Source organism: Ipomoea nil, unplaced genomic scaffold, assembly GCF_001879475.1.
Source record: "Ipomoea nil cultivar Tokyo-kokei standard unplaced genomic scaffold, Asagao_1.1 scaffold1932, whole genome shotgun sequence".
NCBI lineage: Eukaryota > Viridiplantae > Streptophyta > Magnoliopsida > Solanales > Convolvulaceae > Ipomoea > Ipomoea nil.
The window spans coordinates 695,564-713,384 of record NW_017618360.1 but is presented as its reverse complement, the minus strand read 5'-3'; the positions used below and the strand labels follow the sequence as shown (position 1 = coordinate 713,384).

The 17,821-nt window shown below is 37.1% G+C and overlaps 3 protein-coding genes across 5 annotated transcripts; 1 reads left to right on the top strand and 2 right to left on the bottom strand.

The window, feature by feature from the left end:
* Positions 1 to 1,033: 1,033 nt before the first annotated feature.
* Positions 1,034 to 3,504, bottom strand: LOC109194087 (60S ribosomal protein L13-1-like). 3 transcript variants are annotated; one of them, XM_019344959.1, is made up of 6 exons: positions 3,412 to 3,488; positions 3,106 to 3,110; positions 2,761 to 2,876; positions 2,143 to 2,276; positions 1,522 to 1,680; positions 1,035 to 1,429 (listed from the first exon to the last, which is right to left on the bottom strand). In XM_019344959.1, exons 3-6 carry the CDS (start codon positions 2,864 to 2,866, stop codon positions 1,208 to 1,210), a joined length of 621 nt encoding a protein of 206 aa, XP_019200504.1. In that variant the 5' UTR covers positions 2,867 to 2,876; positions 3,106 to 3,110; positions 3,412 to 3,488; the 3' UTR covers positions 1,035 to 1,207. The 3 variants fall into 3 exon arrangements, with proteins under 3 accessions (XP_019200506.1, XP_019200505.1, XP_019200504.1); XM_019344961.1 differs by lacking the exon at positions 3,106 to 3,110 and having other exon boundaries at positions 1,034 to 1,429; positions 3,427 to 3,504; XM_019344960.1 differs by lacking the exon at positions 3,106 to 3,110 and having other exon boundaries at positions 1,034 to 1,429; positions 2,761 to 2,884; positions 3,418 to 3,468.
* Positions 3,505 to 5,737: 2,233 nt separating this feature from the next.
* On the bottom strand, positions 5,738 to 8,552 carry LOC109194088. The gene is made up of 2 exons (XM_019344962.1): positions 8,323 to 8,552; positions 5,738 to 6,265 (listed from the first exon to the last, which is right to left on the bottom strand). Exons 1-2 carry the CDS (start codon positions 8,418 to 8,420, stop codon positions 5,989 to 5,991), a joined length of 375 nt encoding a protein of 124 aa, XP_019200507.1. The 5' UTR covers positions 8,421 to 8,552; the 3' UTR covers positions 5,738 to 5,988.
* Positions 8,553 to 13,416: 4,864 nt separating this feature from the next.
* Positions 13,417 to 16,137, top strand: LOC109194084. Its single transcript, XM_019344957.1, has 6 exons — positions 13,417 to 13,632; positions 13,723 to 13,935; positions 14,604 to 14,770; positions 15,005 to 15,086; positions 15,161 to 15,229; positions 15,705 to 16,137. The coding sequence occupies exons 1-6, from the start codon at positions 13,537 to 13,539 to the stop codon at positions 15,873 to 15,875; spliced, it is 798 nt and encodes a 265-aa protein (XP_019200502.1). The 5' UTR covers positions 13,417 to 13,536; the 3' UTR covers positions 15,876 to 16,137.
* The last annotated feature ends 1,684 nt before the right edge of the window (positions 16,138 to 17,821 follow it).

Genomic DNA, 17,821 nt, shown 5'->3' with positions numbered 1-17,821 from the left:
CGGTGTTTCATGCTCGCAGCAAGCACATTGAGATCGACTACCACTTTGTTCGTGATAAAGTGGCAAAGAATGAATTACAAGTCAATTTTATTTCTACCAAAGATCAGATAGCGGATATTTTTACTAAATCTCTTTCGTCTGTGCATTTTAATTTACTCCGTTGCAAGCTCAATGTTTTGGCTGACCAACCTTGTGCTTGAGGGAGAGTATTAGGATTATACTAGTAGTATTAGACTAGATCTCTATTTCATGTCTTTATATACTTTGTATCCGCTGCTTTTGATCAATATACAGAAAATATATTCTCATCTTATAAACTAATGCTTGTCCAAAACAATACGGAGAAGGAGAGAAAATGAGAGTAAAAAGATTTCATTCATTCAATCTTTTACATACTAAAACAATATATATATAACGAAAGGTATTAATAATAGACATAAAAATAATAATGATGGACATAAATTTGATCGTTACGATCGTTACACAATCCAGCTATAATATCCACAATCAATAATCAATAATATTTATAACATACCCATATTTTTGTACAACTATGTCATTATTATGCATTTTAACATTCAATTCAACCATTTAAAGACATGGTCACCACTCACCAGTCAACCGAAGCACGTGATAAATCCAGCAACCCCGATCTATGACTACATGAGAAGGAGAGACGTGTCCAGCACTCACCAGTCAGTGAAGCACGTGATTGATTAGCTATGTTGCATCTTGACTCCACGAGGAAACCTGTCATAACGTTGTTACAAATTGTTTGTTGGCGACATAGTCACCATTAAACCACATGCCTACATCTCTGCACGTTGATGAATTCAAGAAACCCGCTCATAAGTCGCTGACTCAAACCAAAAAGGTCAATAGAATACTCCGGCTACTCACATATAGAAAGAACAATTTAGGTACATTGAAATATATATTGAGGTCAGAAGATCCAACAAGAGTGTTAAAGAATCAAACAAAAAAAAACATATATACTGACTAAAATTGCTAACTGAGACTGACATGGATCAAGAGAGTAGAACACCCATGAATATTATGAAAACACATTTCATAGACAGGTATCCAAATCCATAAATGTTGAAAATCTTGAAGTTCATACACAATCAATAGTATAATTGCTAATATTGATGATTCAGAAGAAAAAGAGCAGTGACTCATTTAGCTTGCGCAGTGAAGAGGTTGGACACTATTTTTTGTCCTCCTTCTCAGCCTCAGCAGCCCTCTTTGCCCTGGCACCGATATGGCGCTCATTCGTCCGTTCAAGACGCAGCTTGTCATATGCCTTGAATGACTTCATGTCGTCTGTGACCTTAACAAACTCCACTGAAGCCTTCTCACGTAGAATAGGGAGGTAAGGACCATTGACTTGGGTTGCAGTGGCCAATTCCTCGGGAGTAGAATCACCAGCCTGAAGCAAGATAAAAGAATAAAGGAAATGAGATGTAGTGTTAAAATGACAACATTTCATTGTTTTCCAAGTGAAAGCCACCAATTTGAGACCTTAAATTTGCGAGCACGTCTTGGGAAGACAACCAATTTGGCCTTGTAAGTCTTCAGCCTCTGAACATTAGCCTGAAGACCCTCAAGCGAACTGTTCCTACGGCGGTGATCAACTGAGATGCCAATTGTAGGTGCCAGTTTCTTTGTGATACCTGCAGCCTGGTGTAAGATGAACAAGGATTATAATATTTCGTTGAAAGGTAAACCATCAAGTCATAGAGTTTTTTTTTTTTTTTTTGTTAAGACCATGAGGTGTCCTGAGTAGGGCCCTAACTGTAGGAGGCACGTTTAAGATCGTACCATACTCAGACTAATCCACATTCGCACGGGGCCAGCCCAATAAAGGGGCAAAGTGCTGGCCAAATTGATTTTTCTATACGAGGGAGTTTGAACTCCCGACCTCTCTTAAGGGATGAGAGTGTACGGCCACTCACACCAACCATTGTTAAAGCAACAAATTCTTTTCATTTATGTATGCCCTCTTCTTATTTTGAAGGAAGGTGGGGCAAAGGCTGGTCCTTGAGTGGTGTAAATTACTAGGAACCTTTTGTATGCCATTAAGAACATTAGTGAAAAGCAAATAATGGAAAAAAAACAAATCGACCCAAGTACCCAACCCACCTTAAGCTCCTCGAGGGAGAATCCCCTACCAGCCCTGACTTTCATGTTGTACTTGAGTGTCTGCCCATGGACAATTGGGCGAAGGGCTCCAGCAGTTGGCCTGGGGAAAATCTTAACAGCCTTTTTTTGTCTAGCTGAAAATAAGATAGAAAACTGAGCATCACCAATCTAGTAGTCAGTGAAAAAGGCCATATAAGAAGCTACACGATTATGCAATACCAATGCGGGATGAAGAAAAACATCTTCAAAATCTTACCATGTTACAACATATAACAATATAATAACCTTAGAGTTAATACCATCTAAGGTCCTCCGAATATAGTGGTTTTATCACGTTTAATCCTAAACTTTCAAATTGACCACCTGTGGTCCTTCGACTTTTAAAATGTTACCATCCGTGATCCTTGACTATTAAATTTTAACCACCCATGGTCCGGCAGGACCACGACTAGTTACATTTTGAAAGTCGAAGAACCACGGATGGTCAATTTGAAAGTTTACGACTAAATGTGGCAAAATCACACTCGGAGGATCTCATATGATATGATATTAACTCAATAACCTTAATATATACTTTTAAAAAAAATAAAAAAATAAAAAGGGAACTATGACTTTTACCAGCTCTCCTCCTTTGTTTGCGAGCAGGTTGGTTGAACCATGTCTTCACATAGTTCTGCCAGTGCTTCCTGAAGTGCCCACTGGGCACAACATTGTTATGTTTCATTACTCACCTACTGTTTACAAGACAAACACAACACATCTTTAGACGCTATGGGCAAGTCCAAAGCTTCAAAACTAATCATATATAGGACCGCAAGTGAACAAATAATCTATAAATTTAAAAATGAAACAAATGCAAATCCTCTAATCCTATGAAATTAGGATAGAAATGTTATTTCAACTACTGCAGAGAGACAGAAACGACAATTGGCTGAAACATGCAGCCATCAAACACCACAACACAGAAATATGATAACCCAAACTTTTTGAAAACCATTACCCAATGCAAAAAAATAATAACTGCTAAACTAATCTCAAGATTGAACTACATAATGAACAGGGAAACAGTGTGTACTATAATTTCTTGCATACGATACTAAACATCAACAAAGTGTTGCATCCCATTTGGACTAAGCAACCGTATTCAGCTCAACTACGCAATAAAAGCATGCCAATACCAAATTTTGACGCAAATTGATATCACGAAAAATGTAACAAAACCAACAAATGCTACGTAAACGAGAAAAAAACTAAGGTAAAGCTCAAGTGCAGGTTGAGACTTACGAAACAGGTAAAGGAGCTTTCGGCTTTGTTGCTCGGCAGAAGAAACCGAGCTAGGGTTTATGTATTAGCCTCTTATACAATAGACGAAAAGATTAATGCAAAAATGAGCCACGGCTTTCCGGGCTGGTTTATCCTTGTGTAAAATTGTCAATCCAAATAGGCCCAATAAGTGAAGACTTCATAGTATTAGATCCATATGCGTATGGGCCGCAAATTATGCTATGCAACCGAATGCACCATGCGCATGGTGCATTCGATGCAAAACGACGTCGTTTTGGTTTAAAAACGCGCGTCCCACTTAAAGAAGAAATTAGGTTCGATTCTCGGCAATAGTATTTTTATATATCCATAAATTCATAACTATATATCCACAAATTCATAACTATATATCCACAGTGAATGAATGAAGTAAAAATTCACAACTATATATCCACAGTGAATGAATGAAGTAAAAATTCACAATGAATGAACTAAATATCCACAATGATTGAACTAAATATCCACAATGAATGAACTAAATATCCATAAATTCATAACTATATATCCACAGTGAATGAATAAAGTAAATATCTACAATGAATGAACTAAATATCCACAATGAATGAACTAAATATCCATAAATGCATAACTATATATCCGGAAATTCATAACTATATATCCACAATAATGCTATTGCCGAGAATCGAACCCGATTTTTTTTTTAATGGGACGCGCGTTTTTAGTCAAAACGACGTCGTTTTGCATCGTATGCACCATGCGCATGGTGCATTCGGTTGCACAGCATAACTATTGCGTATGGGCTGTGCACACTCGATTGTTTTATTCATTTATTTTTAAATTTATTATGAGAGAAACCATAATCAAGATTATCTAATAACACATTGGATAACTCTTCAATAATGAGTTGCTCAATCAAGAGAGTGTTGACAAAAATTAAAATCAAGATCTTTAAATATAAGCGTTATATTATATTCATTCTACCATTCTTTTGAGACACTTAGATGAAAATTATCTTTTATTAGTGACGAAAATATCTTTTATTAATTTTAAAAATGTGCATTGAATAAATTCTGCCTTGCGATCCTCAACTGATAAAACATCACAAGAAAGTAAGATAAAAAATATCATACGTATTGGTTGCGGAATTGGGTCTTTTAATTGTTGCCTGAAAGTGGTAAATATCATACGTATTGGTTGCGGAATTGGGTCTTTTAATTGTTGCCTGAAAGTGGTAAATATCATACGTATTGGTTGCGGAATTGGGTCTTTTAATTGTTGCCTGAAAGTGGTGATTAAAACAATTTAAGGTCAAGTCAATTTAATAGAGACAGAAATTAACGGCAAATTATGCTATGCGCACGGCGCTAAAACGGCGTCGTTTTCCGTAAAAACGACGCTGTTTTAATTAAAAAAAAAAATTATTCGAAACGCCGTTAACGGCGTTAACGGCATATTCGTTATGAAATTATGAATATACAGTTATGACATTATGAATGTACAGTTATAAAATTATGAATGTATAGTTATGGAATTATGAACATAGAGCTTCGAAAATTATGAATGTTCGGTATGGAATTATGAATATACAGTATGGAATTATGAATGTACAGTTATGGAATTATGAATGTACTATTATGGAATTATGAATGTACAGTTATGGAATTATGAATGTACAGTTATAAAATTATGAACATAGAACTCTGACATTATGAACTTACAATTATGAACATAGAGCTTCGAAAATTATGAATTTACAGTTATTGAATTATGAATGTACAGTTACGGAATTATGAATGTACAGTTATAGAATTATGAATGTACAGTTATGGAATTATGAATGTACAATTATGAAATTATGAACACAAAGCTGTGAATATATGCTCCTATAACGAAGCGGTCTGAAATTAAATTTTTTTAAAAAAAAAAAAAAAAAAAAGATAACAGTGCCTGACGGCACCGTTATCCGTGCGCATGAAGCACGCTGGGCACGAGCCCACAGCATAACTATCCGAAATTAACGGCATGGGTCTATATATAGAGCACTGTCGTGGCAAAAAAGCAATTAATGAGTCACTAAATTAGATTACGCCGGGGGTTGGGTTGGGTTGGTTTCTAGAAACACCATTAGTAGCGACACGCACGCATTGTAGAGGACCCCAATTACACATCCAAATAGGGCCGAGCTGATTCAGCTTGATGTGGAGATAGATTAGGAAGGAGCAACAGACTATCTTCTGGGGCCAATAGGTTACCTCAACAATTTTCGCTTTACTCACGTGGCAACTAAATATCAAGATATCAAAGAACGAACTAAAGATGACAAAAGTACTAACTTTTTTTATATAAAGCCACACCAAGGACACACACATCCACAGTACGCAATAGTAGCAGAGATTATTACAGTACCAGATGAACATAGCAGCAGTATTAACTCTACTGCACTTAGGTTTATATACTACACACACATAGAAGGATCAACCAATCCTTGCTTACTTAAGTACTATTCCACAATAGTTTTAATCTGATATAACATATAAAGAGGATTTAGCTGTCTGGAAGAAATCAGGGATGGACTTGAGGTTTCTCCAGATCTTCGAGGGGGCGGAAGAAGGCTTTCTGCTCCAAAACGGAGTCAACAGTGCCAGGCGATGCAGAGTGGAAACCACGCTCCCCACTTGCAGCAGCAGGGTTGTTGTCAGTGTCTGGGCCAAACACCCCAGTTTGAGGATGAGGAGCCCAGTACTTATCGGATTGGGGCTGGATTACTTCATCTGGGACCACAGATGCCTGGGCATTCTCCTCTGGGTTCTTGTCGTAGACAGAGACGTGTACACCCCTCCTGAACAAGTTTAATCAAAGTGATTTAGAAACGCCCAAGGTATTAAGGGAGAAATGAGGTTTGGTTTTGTCAGAATATGATAATAATAATAATAATGATCCATTTGACATTAATACATATTGCCACAGCCACCTACTTGTGTTCCCTCCTTTGGGTCCCAACACTATTTTTTTACAATCTCAACACTAGATAAATATTACACCAGTTGTGGGTATGACCAACAGACACGAGGTAGGTAGTCACATGCCAAGATTTTTGGTGCCCGCAGGCATTGGCTAATAACCACGTGATCAGTACAGCAAACAATTACAGTAGATCAAAAGCTTACACATGTCACAGATTTGATTCTACATTGATATCAGTGGCCTGCCTTTAGATAAGATCAAAAGCTATAAGCTGCTGGGAAAGCAGAACTAAATATGGAACAGAATGCTCATGTATGCACAGAAACAGAATCAGCTTTACTAGATTAACCAGACCAAATTTGGGAGCATAAAGCGCAACTCGGAGTTGATCACTAAAAGCCTTAAACAAGATTTTGAATCAATATGTCAACCATAGAATAGAGATGCAGGTAGATCAAATCATTCAACAAGCAGTGAAGCACATAGTTTGGGAGAAGAGAAATTTAAATGAATAATGTATCAGCTATTATGGCTATTTCTTCTTCCTTTTCTACTTTATTAAGATTAACTTTTTACTCATCTTTTTTGTGTTGGGCACATGGGCATTAAGAAGTGCCCTTCAATGAGGATTATCACTAACCAACTACCGGACAACCAGTCAACCACCTTGAAAACTTCAGAAAGTTGAGATAACTTCAACCCCACATGTCCAATCCGATGCTACTAACTTTGTTTGGTTAGATAGGAAAACCGTACTCTTCTCTTGGATTGCATCAATACTTTAAAGAAGAGTAGAGAGGCAATTACAACTATACCCTGCTACAAGGCAAAAATCCTTGGTTTTGCCATCAGGATGGGTCAATTGTCCTTTTCCATTCGCCCACCCAAGACCAACATGGTATTTTTTAATGTCCATGACTAAAGAGTTATACAAATCCTTTTTAATTAGATCATCCTTAATTGGTCATAATATTATTGTGACATGACCATTTTTAATCCTTCATCTTCAAAATCGTTGAAATATCCTTAAATACAAAGACATTTCAATCTTTTTTATATAAAGTATATTGAATCGTTATATTTTTTATGTTTATTTTTTTGAAAACATTCAAAGACCAAAAATGTCCTTATATTTAAGGATATTTAAACTATTTTGTTGATAAAATGAATAAAAATGGATACTAAGACCAAAAATGGATGTTCTAATAAAAAAAAAGACTAAATTTGGACTCTCAAAAATCACCCCTTAAAGAAAATATCTCACCAAAAAAATATTAGAAAAATCTCAATTCTTTAGCCAGTAAAGCTGTAGTTCACTACCCACCGCCCACCACCTACCACCCAGCTGCAACAATCAGGGAAAAGTAAAAAGGAACGACAAATCTATCGATTATACAAATAAGAAAATTTCAGATTTTAGTTCTAGTAGAAAGATCATCATGGTACCATAATCCATAGGCGAGCAATAATAAAAAGCATCATGCAAAAAGAACATTCAATTAAGACTTAATTTCCACTCTAGATTCAACAGGCCAAATACTCAAACCTACAAAAGGTACTGCCCTCGTATATCGTGATGATCGTCTGCTACGGCAGATCTAACAAATTTCCAAAGATTACCTTCAAGCCTAACACCAAACTCCAAGTTCTATATATCAAAAATTTTCCAACAGCTTGCTTATGCAGGAAAGTATCCATCAAAAATCAAAACAAGCTCCAAAAACTGAAAACTTCACCCTTACACAATACAGAAATGAATGTTATAAATCACAAAAATACAGCTAACAGAAGACGGCGACGAGCTCACAGATACACGAACACATACAAAATCGATCGTGTATGCATGTATGACAGCGAATCAATTCATCAAAAGCGAATAAATCGTTATATATACATATAGCGCAGTGTGTGAGTATGTGCGAAGTCGAATACCTAGAGAGGGAAGCGGAGTTGCGAGTGTTTGAGCTGATCTTGCTCACGAATAGCTTCCCAAAGCTCGCGACTCCTCGGCTCTGCAAATTGGCGGCCATACAATACAGTTTTTCTCGGCGCTAGATATAGAGAGAGAAAAGTAACCGTACTGATTCTAGAGAGAGAAGAGGAAAAGGCAGTGAAGAAGAGACTGGAAAAAATTCCGTCGGATAAAAAAAAGCGTTGGTAGTAGTCCCCATTTATATTAAGTTGGGAGGGTACGAGTGTACTGTCCTTGTTGCCTACCGGACATCTGTCTCTTTTTCCCCAGTCAGCACCTACCCAGTACCACGGTTACGGAGTTCCGTTTCCGTCAAAGTTGAGATGCCGTTTGTTGACGGTTGCCGTTAGCCAACAAATATTTTTTTTAAATCTAATCTAGCAATAATGTCTTTTTTTATTAAATCAAATAGAGGGATATCCGATGGCATCTTAGCAGCCTCCCTCAAATAATCTTCTTGTTCTCATGACATCCATGCTACGGATTATTATTATAGACGACTTTCCTCTAACTTGGGAGGATTCACAACTTAAAGGTTAAGGTAATTAGTACAATAGTACTTTTTGGATAGATTTTTGAGATGAAAATACGTATAGAGGGGATAGAGAATAAAATAGGATAGATTTTTGAGATGAAAATGCGTATAGAAGGAATAGAGAATAAAATAGGATATTGCAGAAAATATTGATTTTATCCGATCTAGTGGAGCCCACCGCAAACAAAGGAAGTTGTCTTCGGGTGCGCGTGAGGCACACCAGAAGCGCCCAGTCGGGCGGGTGCACACCACGCGCCAAGTTGGGAGTGTGGCAATCTAAAAATCAACAAAAAAAATAAACTAATGGAGATGCTCTTATAACAAATCATATATATTATCATTAATAACAAGGTTGATCATGAAATCAACCATTATATTTTACTCACAGTACATGTGCATTACCTTTTGTGCTTTTGTTATCATTCATCCATTCTCTACACGAAGTGATCATGTTATATCGATAGTATTTTTCAATAATTAATTATAAATGACTCTCCAATGTTATATCTGTATATCTCATAGAACATATTACTAAATTAGGTATAAGTTAATACGATAGATAGCTCACAACTCAATATTAAAGCTCATCACAATTTTAGTATAATAAAATAATAATAATGCTATGTTCTTATAATTTAAGTATGGAATGTGTTATTTTAATAGTGTGATAATGTCATATTACAATCCAATAAGATAGTTCAAATAATAAATGTGTTCTCTTTGTGATTTTTTTTTTTAAATAGTCCGAATTTGATTCTCATAAATAATGATTCTCTTTAAATTAATTTTTGTATCTCTCGAAATTAATATAGATTACTCAGATGGCCCCGAACCATAAAACGAACATTGCGAGGGGAAAAGCCGGGTCATTTGGATTATTAACGGAAATGTTTTCGCGTGAAAGATCTGTAACGGCATTTATCGCCGTGCAGGGGTGTTGCTGAAATGACTTTTCCGCCCTGGAACTACTTTTTATGGGGGTTTTATATGTTGACAGTTGGCACTTTACTAAAGATGATTAGATGAAGGATAACACACTAATTCTGGATGATCATTTGCCTCCCTCCCAAAAATACTACTTTCATTCCATTTGTGTGAATCAGATTTGGACATAATAAGTTAGCATTAAATTTATTTTCAAAAAAAAAAAAAAGTTAGCATTAAATTTATCTCTTTTACTTGTAATGAAAATATAACTAAATCATAAATAATGAATGGTAATTTGCCTCCGTCTCAAAAATACTTTCATCCCATTTGTATCAAATAGTTATTTACTCATAACATAAATGTAATTAAATAATTGAATTTAAAATAATTCCATCAAAATTCAATTGAATTAGTCTTGTATTCTTATATCATGGAATGCAAAATTGCAAATATTAGTTAGTTGCAAAAAAAAAAAAAAAAAAAAAAAAAAAAAAGAAGAAGAAGAAGAAGAAGAAGAAGAAGAAGAAGAAGAAAGTAAACTCAATTTTATTTTTGAGAAAAATAGCCAAATAGGTCTTTAAACTTTAACTGAAAAGTCAATTAACCCCTTAATTTTTTTAAAGGTACAATTACATTCATCAACAATTTCGTCTGATGCAATGAAGCTCAAAAACCAATAAATGACCTTCTATCACAAGTCATTAAGGTTCTGACAACTCCACAGAGAGATTTCAGTGAAATTTCAGGTAACAAAGTGACCGGCGAATGATCGCCAATCACGGAGAAGGAGACCAAGGTTGCCTTCTCACCAAAAAAGGCAACCAATGTAGTCGCCTTCTCCGTTACCGACGACCATTCGGCAATCACTTTGTTGCATGAAATTTCATCGGAATCTCGTCGTTGGGTTGTCAGAGTCCTAATGACATGTAAGAGTAGGTCATTAACTGATTTTTGGATTTCATTGCATCAAAATAAATTGTTGATGGATGTAATTGCACATTTAAAAATTTAGGGAGCTAATTGACTTTCCAGCTAAAGTTCAATGACTTATTTGACCATTTTCCCTTTATTCTTCAAATTAAAAATAATTGTAGACTTTTTTGGAAAAAAAAAGTTTTTTTTCTCAATCATTTACGGAAAAGTTAAAGTATTTGGAGAGCTACCATTAATTTAACGGCAAATTTTAGTCAAACTTTGATATATTTTTTTTTTTGAAAGGAAAAACTAAAATACTCAGAATATGTTTATCAGAATATGATTCAGGCAATTCAAGACCACTATTAAAATACTCAGTTTGTATTTATCTTATTCATTCAGTTTAAAAGGCATATTCCTTATTCCTTAATCTGTTTTCAAAATTCGCTAGTCAATTGGTTGTGTCTTGTTGAGTAAGGAATCAAATTAAGCACCATTTTCAAACTTGGCAATTAGTAATTTAGTATATTAATTAGTCATAGGGTGGCACTCTTTTCCTCATTTTCACACCAATAATAATTATACTTAGACATCATTTAAGATTGTATAGAGTTTAGAAAAATTGGAACACCCTACAATTAAATGACTTGAGTAATATCTTTAAAGATTCAACTCATTTTTTGCTTCTTTTTTTTTTTTTAATTATTTATTGAAAACTTTTACTGCTATCCTCACCCCTGCTTCATCCCCACTAGGTTGCCATCTTCTCCTATTCACGACCAGTTAAGTTGTCTTGAAAAAAAATGTAGTATGTATTTTTCATACCATGAAGAGCAAAACAAAATAAATTACATAAATTTAAGTCAAATGAAGACAATCACATTAAATTGCAACAAGATATTAGTCCAACATGAGAATTATGATAAATGTAAAGACCAAACATCAAGTTGTTATGATTAACCAGTTTGATTGGCATGAGTGATTGTATGTACTCTTGTCCTTTAAGAGGTGTTGAGAGTTTGAACTAGGGATGGCAATTCAACCCGCCCCCGATAGGGAAAATCGATCCCCGCCCCGACGGGGGCGGGTTCGGGGAATTTTTTCGGGGAACGGGGGCGGGGATGGGGAGAATTTCCCCATCCCCGCCGGGGACGGGGACGGGGACGGGGAGGGCATCCCCCGCCCCGACCCCGACCCCGATCCCCGATCCCCGTCCCCGTCCCCGATTCCCCGAATAAATTTATTAAACCTTGAGTGCCAGAAATGCACACTTGTTCTGGTGCTTCTATGAGACACTACGTATAGTGATTAGTTTAATGTTTCTAAGTGGATATATATTATTTTGTTTTGAAAACAGTCGAAATATTTTCTAGTTGAAAGCAGCAGCAAATTTGTATTTCATTCTTGAATGGTCCAGAGCTTGAATAATTGCCATTTAAAGAATCTAGTATTTCCAAGATACGCTATGTAGAATTCGCTGGACCTAATGGCTATCTGATTGGTTAGGCACATTATGACATTATATCCTTTAATTACCTATTGTGAACACATAAATAATGAAATTGGCCTAAATATTAAGAATTAAAAAAATTAAAAAAAAAAAAAACGGGGCGGGGAATCCCCGTCCCCGAAAAATCCCCGCGGGGACGGGGATGGGGATATTTCCCCATCCCCGATCGGGGAACGGGGCGGGGACGGGGAATGGGGATTCAATTCGGGGACGGGGACGGGGACCCCACTCCCCGGCCCCGCCCCGCCCCGTTGCCATCCCTAGTTTGAACCTCTCTCGTATGGAAAAATTAATATGGCCAGCACTTTGTCTCTTAATTGGGCCGACCATATGAGAACGGGAATTAGTATGATACAGGCTTAAAGGTGCCTCCTACAGTTATGGTCTGCTCAGAACACCTCGTGGTCTGACCAAAACATCAAATTATTATGATCTATAATTAAATAAATTGCAAACGTATTAGTTTCTCTATGAATATGAGAAAATTAGATATCCTAATTTAAAAGGTCTTCAACTTTGTTTTGTAATTTCACAAAAGAATCATTAATCAAACAAGTTAATATTAAGTAAACTTGCATTTTCAAAATCTTACATTACCTTTCAATATGTAATATATAATACCATTGCGTAAGGTAATCTTATACTCCATGAATCAAAAGCCTCTTAAGATAATTCATTTTGTATATATATTTCCCAAAAGAAAAAAAAAATGATAAAAGAAAAAACACAAAATAAAAAGAGGAGGTGCCTTATAGGACTAGCTCAGTTAGTTAACTAATCATTTTAAAATTTTGCTCCGGTAGTAGTGTACATTCTTAACCGATCAAAGGAGATGAAGACCCTTTTATACACAAAATGTATAATATGGGGTGAGAACTTAAAAAAAATATGATAACTCATAATTTACCTCCTCCAATATATTTTGAGAAAAGATACATCATTTTCACCCCCTCTATCTGAAAAGTGGTAAAGAAGGACTTTTTAGGGTCTAAATTTTGTTCAGTCCAAAAAAATAGAATTAGTTTAGCTTAAGTTGGATACGTAAAGTAATAAATAAATAAATAAAATAATTTGCCGAAAGAGGGACGTGTGGCTTGTGTGTTCGGGCCACAAGAATGTTATCTGGGAGGTGGCACTTCTATCCACAAAATTCCAACCCATGTAAGCACTTTCTGCCACGTCTACTTACTATCCTCTTCACTCTTCACTCACCCACCACACACCAACAAAGAGACTACACCACCGCCTCATTCTCTCTGATCTGCCACCATCCAATTACTTGTGAACATGTCATCAACGGTGGTCGCCGCCGGCACCTCCTCCGCCGCCTACTCCCGAGGCAGATCAGTCAACAGAGCCACTCCCTCCGCTCCCCAATGCCAGGTGATCTTCCATTTCCCGCCCTACTCTTTTACGTGCTTATTTACCAGTCTAGCTTGTTCCAAATTTCCCATCCTATATATATGTGTGTAGAAAACTAGTTTTCAAGGGGTATCACTTCAAGACTCGAGAAGGGGCATCTCCAATTTGTTCTTGGCTGAGAAGGGTGTTAGTTTGAGCGTTACAAGAGGAAGAAGAGACCTTGTGATCACTGCAAGAACTGCTGCCAAGAACATTGAGGTTGAAGTTGACAAGCCATTGGGACTCACTCTTGGTCAAAAATCTGGTGGTGGGGTTGTCATTACTGTAAGTAATTTGCTCTTCCTTACTTCCAATTTTCTTTTGTTAAAGCCTGCCATCATAATATGAATTCTTCACTTGTTTTTGCCACATATTAGTACTAATTCATTGAATGCAAGGGGATAATTAGTATCCCTAGTTCCTACCAATGAGGTGTTTGGCAATTAGCCGTTATTGATTGGTTTAGCTTATAGCTGATTGTGTTAGTTGGCCAATTAGTTGATAGCTGATTGTGTTATCTGAAAATCAGCTAGTATTAGTTGGTTGGTTAATGTCTTGATTACAATTGAACATGAAAGTTGGCTAATGGGGTGTTTGGTAAATGATTTTAGCTGATTGAATTAGTGGGTTTGACTAGTTGGTAGCATTAGTTGATTGTAGAAAAGTGTTTGGTAAATTACCTGTTAGCTAATTACATACAAAATGACTTTCTCAACAAGTTGACCAAAAGAACTATTTTGAGCAGCTTTTTGAATTTTAGCATTTTGGAGCAATAACTTGTTACAAAAAGCTAATTAATCAAACATTCATATTGATGGTTTAATCAAGTCATGCAGCTAATAGTGGTCAAATAAGCCAAAATTGGCTGATAGGCTAACTTGTTTGAGAAATGAATTGCAGTCAACTGTAATTAGTCAGAAAGGAATGTTATAGATTGATGGTTCATGGTTTAGGCTGTGGAAAATGGTGGAAATGCTGCCAAAGCAGGGCTCAAGGCTGGTGACCAAGTGATCTACACCAGCAGCTTTTTTGGAGATGAACTTTGGCCAGCTGACAAGCTCGGGTTTACAAAGACAGCAATCCAGGCTGTGCCCGAATCTGTGTACTTCGTTGTTAGCAGGTTAGGATCCTATTGTCTTTGCTGATCTTAGTCTTTGGCTCTGAGGATTCAATTCTCCCGAAGTATACATGCAATTGTGGTAGAAATGTTTTATACATTACGATTTTGAGGATTCAGGAGACTATGCACTCTTCGCTGAATTGTTTTATGAACCCGATCTATTCACTCTTGGTTGAAATGTTTAATGAATCTGATCTATTACTTGGCGGGGTTGGCGCCTATCTTTTCGTGTAGGGGAGTTGATGTAGATGTTAAAAGACTGCCAAAGCGTCCGGCTCCTCCTCGCTTTGGAAGGAAATTAACTGATGCTCAAAAGGCAAGTTTGGTTTTGCATCTGTAGTTCCCTATATCCATTTTATTATTCTTTGTGTTCATGGTTTCTTTCCTCAGGCCCGAGCAACGCACATATGCCTTGATTGTGGATACATCTACACGTTGCAGAAGCCTTTCGAAGAGCAGGCAAGCTTCTTTACTCTGCAGTTATAATAGCATCGATGAAACTAGAGTAGAGTAGTTCCAAGATAAAGGACTAGAAAGCAATACAACACGGTATTATTGTCTTGAAGTCGTTAGAAAAATGATGAAAATACAAGTTATGGAGACAATGCTCTTATTTATAGGTTGATATGGTTGCTTTGAAATCTAACTAGGCATATATATTGATTCATAATTAAATATCTTTCCTTTCTTTCGAGAAAACTGAGATTCCTTCCGTTAAGAGTCCACATTGACAAAATAAGAGAGAACATATGAGTTTATAAGGTAATGGGATAGACTAGCTATTGGTTGTATTCAATCTTTTAGTGTGGTTTGGTCCATGTGCGCTATAACCCTAATCTTCTATGTTATCCTAAGAAAAGCTTTGATTAGTGAAATGAATCTTCCCTACCTATTCTCTGATACGTGGTTTTGGTTGTCTTGTTGTTCTCTGCAGCCGGATGGTTACGTATGTCCCCAATGCAGGGCGCCAAAGAAGAGGTTTTTACCGTATGATGTCAACACTGGAAAAGCGGTTGGCGGAGGGCTGCCTCCCATCGGAGTCATCATCGGGCTTTTAGTTGGGATCGGTGGTGTTGGAGCTCTGCTAGTTTATGGACTTCAATGAAGAAAAACCAGAGAAGAAATCCTATGTTCAAAATATTCCACCTCATTCTTAATCTTCATATCCAATGTATGTGTTCTTAGAAATGCATATATGTTGCAAAGGCTAATGTTGGCAAGAGCCTGTCTTTTATGTAGTGAAAGAGTGAATATGAACTGTTTAATGGCAATTACTCTCAAAGTGTACTTATCATCAACCTAAGTTGTTCATATTTGACACTTTACTTCATATTTGGAGTAAACCCGTCTTTAATTACTACTCATAACTTATCGGATCAAACAGAAGAGTATGTGATAAAATTTGGTTCATAGTTTGATGTTTTATGTTGGAGATGACCTAAATGCTCTAGTGCATTGGTTATATGGATGTCAACGAGGCTGGGGCAGGGAGTATACTCTCCGTCCCCGTCGCTGTCCCTATCCCCATCTCCAACGGAGAATTAAAAATAGTTCTCATTCCTGATTCCTCCCGTGGCGAATTAGGCGGGGCAAGGATTGGGATCCGTGGCGAATTAGGCGAGGCAAGGATTGGGATCCCGTCGAGGACGGGATAAATTGTCATCCCTAATGATAGGGATATATGTTCGACCCTAAGGATGTACGCCCGGTACCCGACCGTATCGAGACCGGGTCACTACCCGACCCTTGGGAGTAAGCCCTCCTGTCCTCCCCGATTGGGCACGACCGGTAGGCATGATCGAGCCCCGATCAGCGAGACACCTCGTAGAACCCGCCGGGAAGTGATCGATTCACCGGGCGATCCCGACCGGAGGTCCCTAAATGGCTCTCGGCTAAGGGGAGGAGGAGTTAGACCTTTAGCGCCGCGTGGCAGACGTCAACGCGACCGCAGGTAACGCCCGGTGCATGCCCACCACGTGTCTGACATGCCGGATGCCCGGCGTGACCCACCTTTCTGACCCTATAAATAGCGCATTAAATGCACTGTGAAAGGGACTTTTGGGGGAGGAGGCAAGACCGGACCTTCCCGACCCACGTGAGAGATCCGAGCCTTGCTTACGACCGTATAAATATACCACTCCGTATAAATAATATCACCTAATTTTTTACATATATTGATTGTCTTCGTTTTTGTATTTTGATTTTTTTTTTATCTCTATCCATATCGAGATTGAAATCGAAAATTCCAATGAAAACGGGACAAATTGCTATCCTAGATGGTTATGTAAGAGCATCCACATCAGTGGATATTATGGAGATATTGTCATATAAATTATCTTGGGTGGGGATAATAACAAATGTGGGGTGGAGTTATTTGTGAAAATAATTGTTCTGCAAATTCAAGCATAATGTCAAAAAAAAAAAGAAAAAAAAATGCGCACAGCCAATGTCTATTGCACGCGCCCGTGTAGCGCGTCAGGCGTGCTGCCAGCGCGCCTGACGCGACAGGGTTTTATTATTATTTTTTTTCAATTTTTGTTTTGTTATTTGTTTTTTTCTTTCTTTTTCTCTCCCCTCCCACATTCTTTTTCCTAATCACTCTTACATTATCTCTTAAATCTCCCCAACTAATGCAGTGCCACGAAGTCACGAACAACGAGGTCCAGCGAAGTTACCTTCCATTAATTAAGGCAAACAGGGGAAAATGACTGCCAGTATTCCTTTATGATTTAGTGGGGGCTAAGGGTAGACATGTCAAAAAGTTTTTTGTTTTTATATATTCTTCTAAACAAAGTCAGTTCATTCCATAAAAATGATTGCTAAGTATTTTCTGCGCTTGACAACGATTTTTGAACAAATGCAATTATGCTCTTTAAAAATCAATAATTAGGATCTTGTTATAAATATTTCATTATGGCCATTAATCTTAAGTCTCTTCATTTGCCTTCCACTTATTACATTGTTTATGATTAAGGATATGAAAGGTTGTATGGATTCCTATAAATTGATAATGAAGGCTAATGAAATGATATGGTTGTTGTGCCCTACATT

What these genes read in the sequence shown, in the direction of transcription:
- LOC109194087 (XM_019344961.1), bottom strand. Translation starts at nt 2,866, where the DNA reads ATGAAACATAACAATGTTGTGCCCAGTGGGCACTTCAGGAAGCACTGG. An exon ending in TCTCCCTCGAGGAGCTTAAG is followed by an intron (nt 1,681 to 2,142) that starts GTGGGTTGGGTA and finishes ATCTTACACCAG; the next exon opens with GCTGCAGGTATCACAAAGAA. An exon ending in GACGTGCTCGCAAATTTAAG is followed by an intron (nt 1,430 to 1,521) that starts GTCTCAAATTGG and finishes ATCTTGCTTCAG; the next exon opens with GCTGGTGATTCTACTCCCGA.
- LOC109194088 (XM_019344962.1), bottom strand. Translation starts at nt 8,420, where the DNA reads ATGGCCGCCAATTTGCAGAGCCGAGGAGTCGCGAGCTTTGGGAAGCTA. An exon ending in AACTCCGCTTCCCTCTCTAG is followed by an intron (nt 6,266 to 8,322) that starts GTATTCGACTTC and finishes AAACTTGTTCAG; the next exon opens with GAGGGGTGTACACGTCTCTG.
- LOC109194084 (XM_019344957.1), top strand. Translation starts at nt 13,537, where the DNA reads ATGTCATCAACGGTGGTCGCCGCCGGCACCTCCTCCGCCGCCTACTCC. An exon ending in CCTCCGCTCCCCAATGCCAG is followed by an intron (nt 13,633 to 13,722) that starts GTGATCTTCCAT and finishes ATATGTGTGTAG; the next exon opens with AAAACTAGTTTTCAAGGGGT. An exon ending in GTGGTGGGGTTGTCATTACT is followed by an intron (nt 13,936 to 14,603) that starts GTAAGTAATTTG and finishes TTCATGGTTTAG; the next exon opens with GCTGTGGAAAATGGTGGAAA.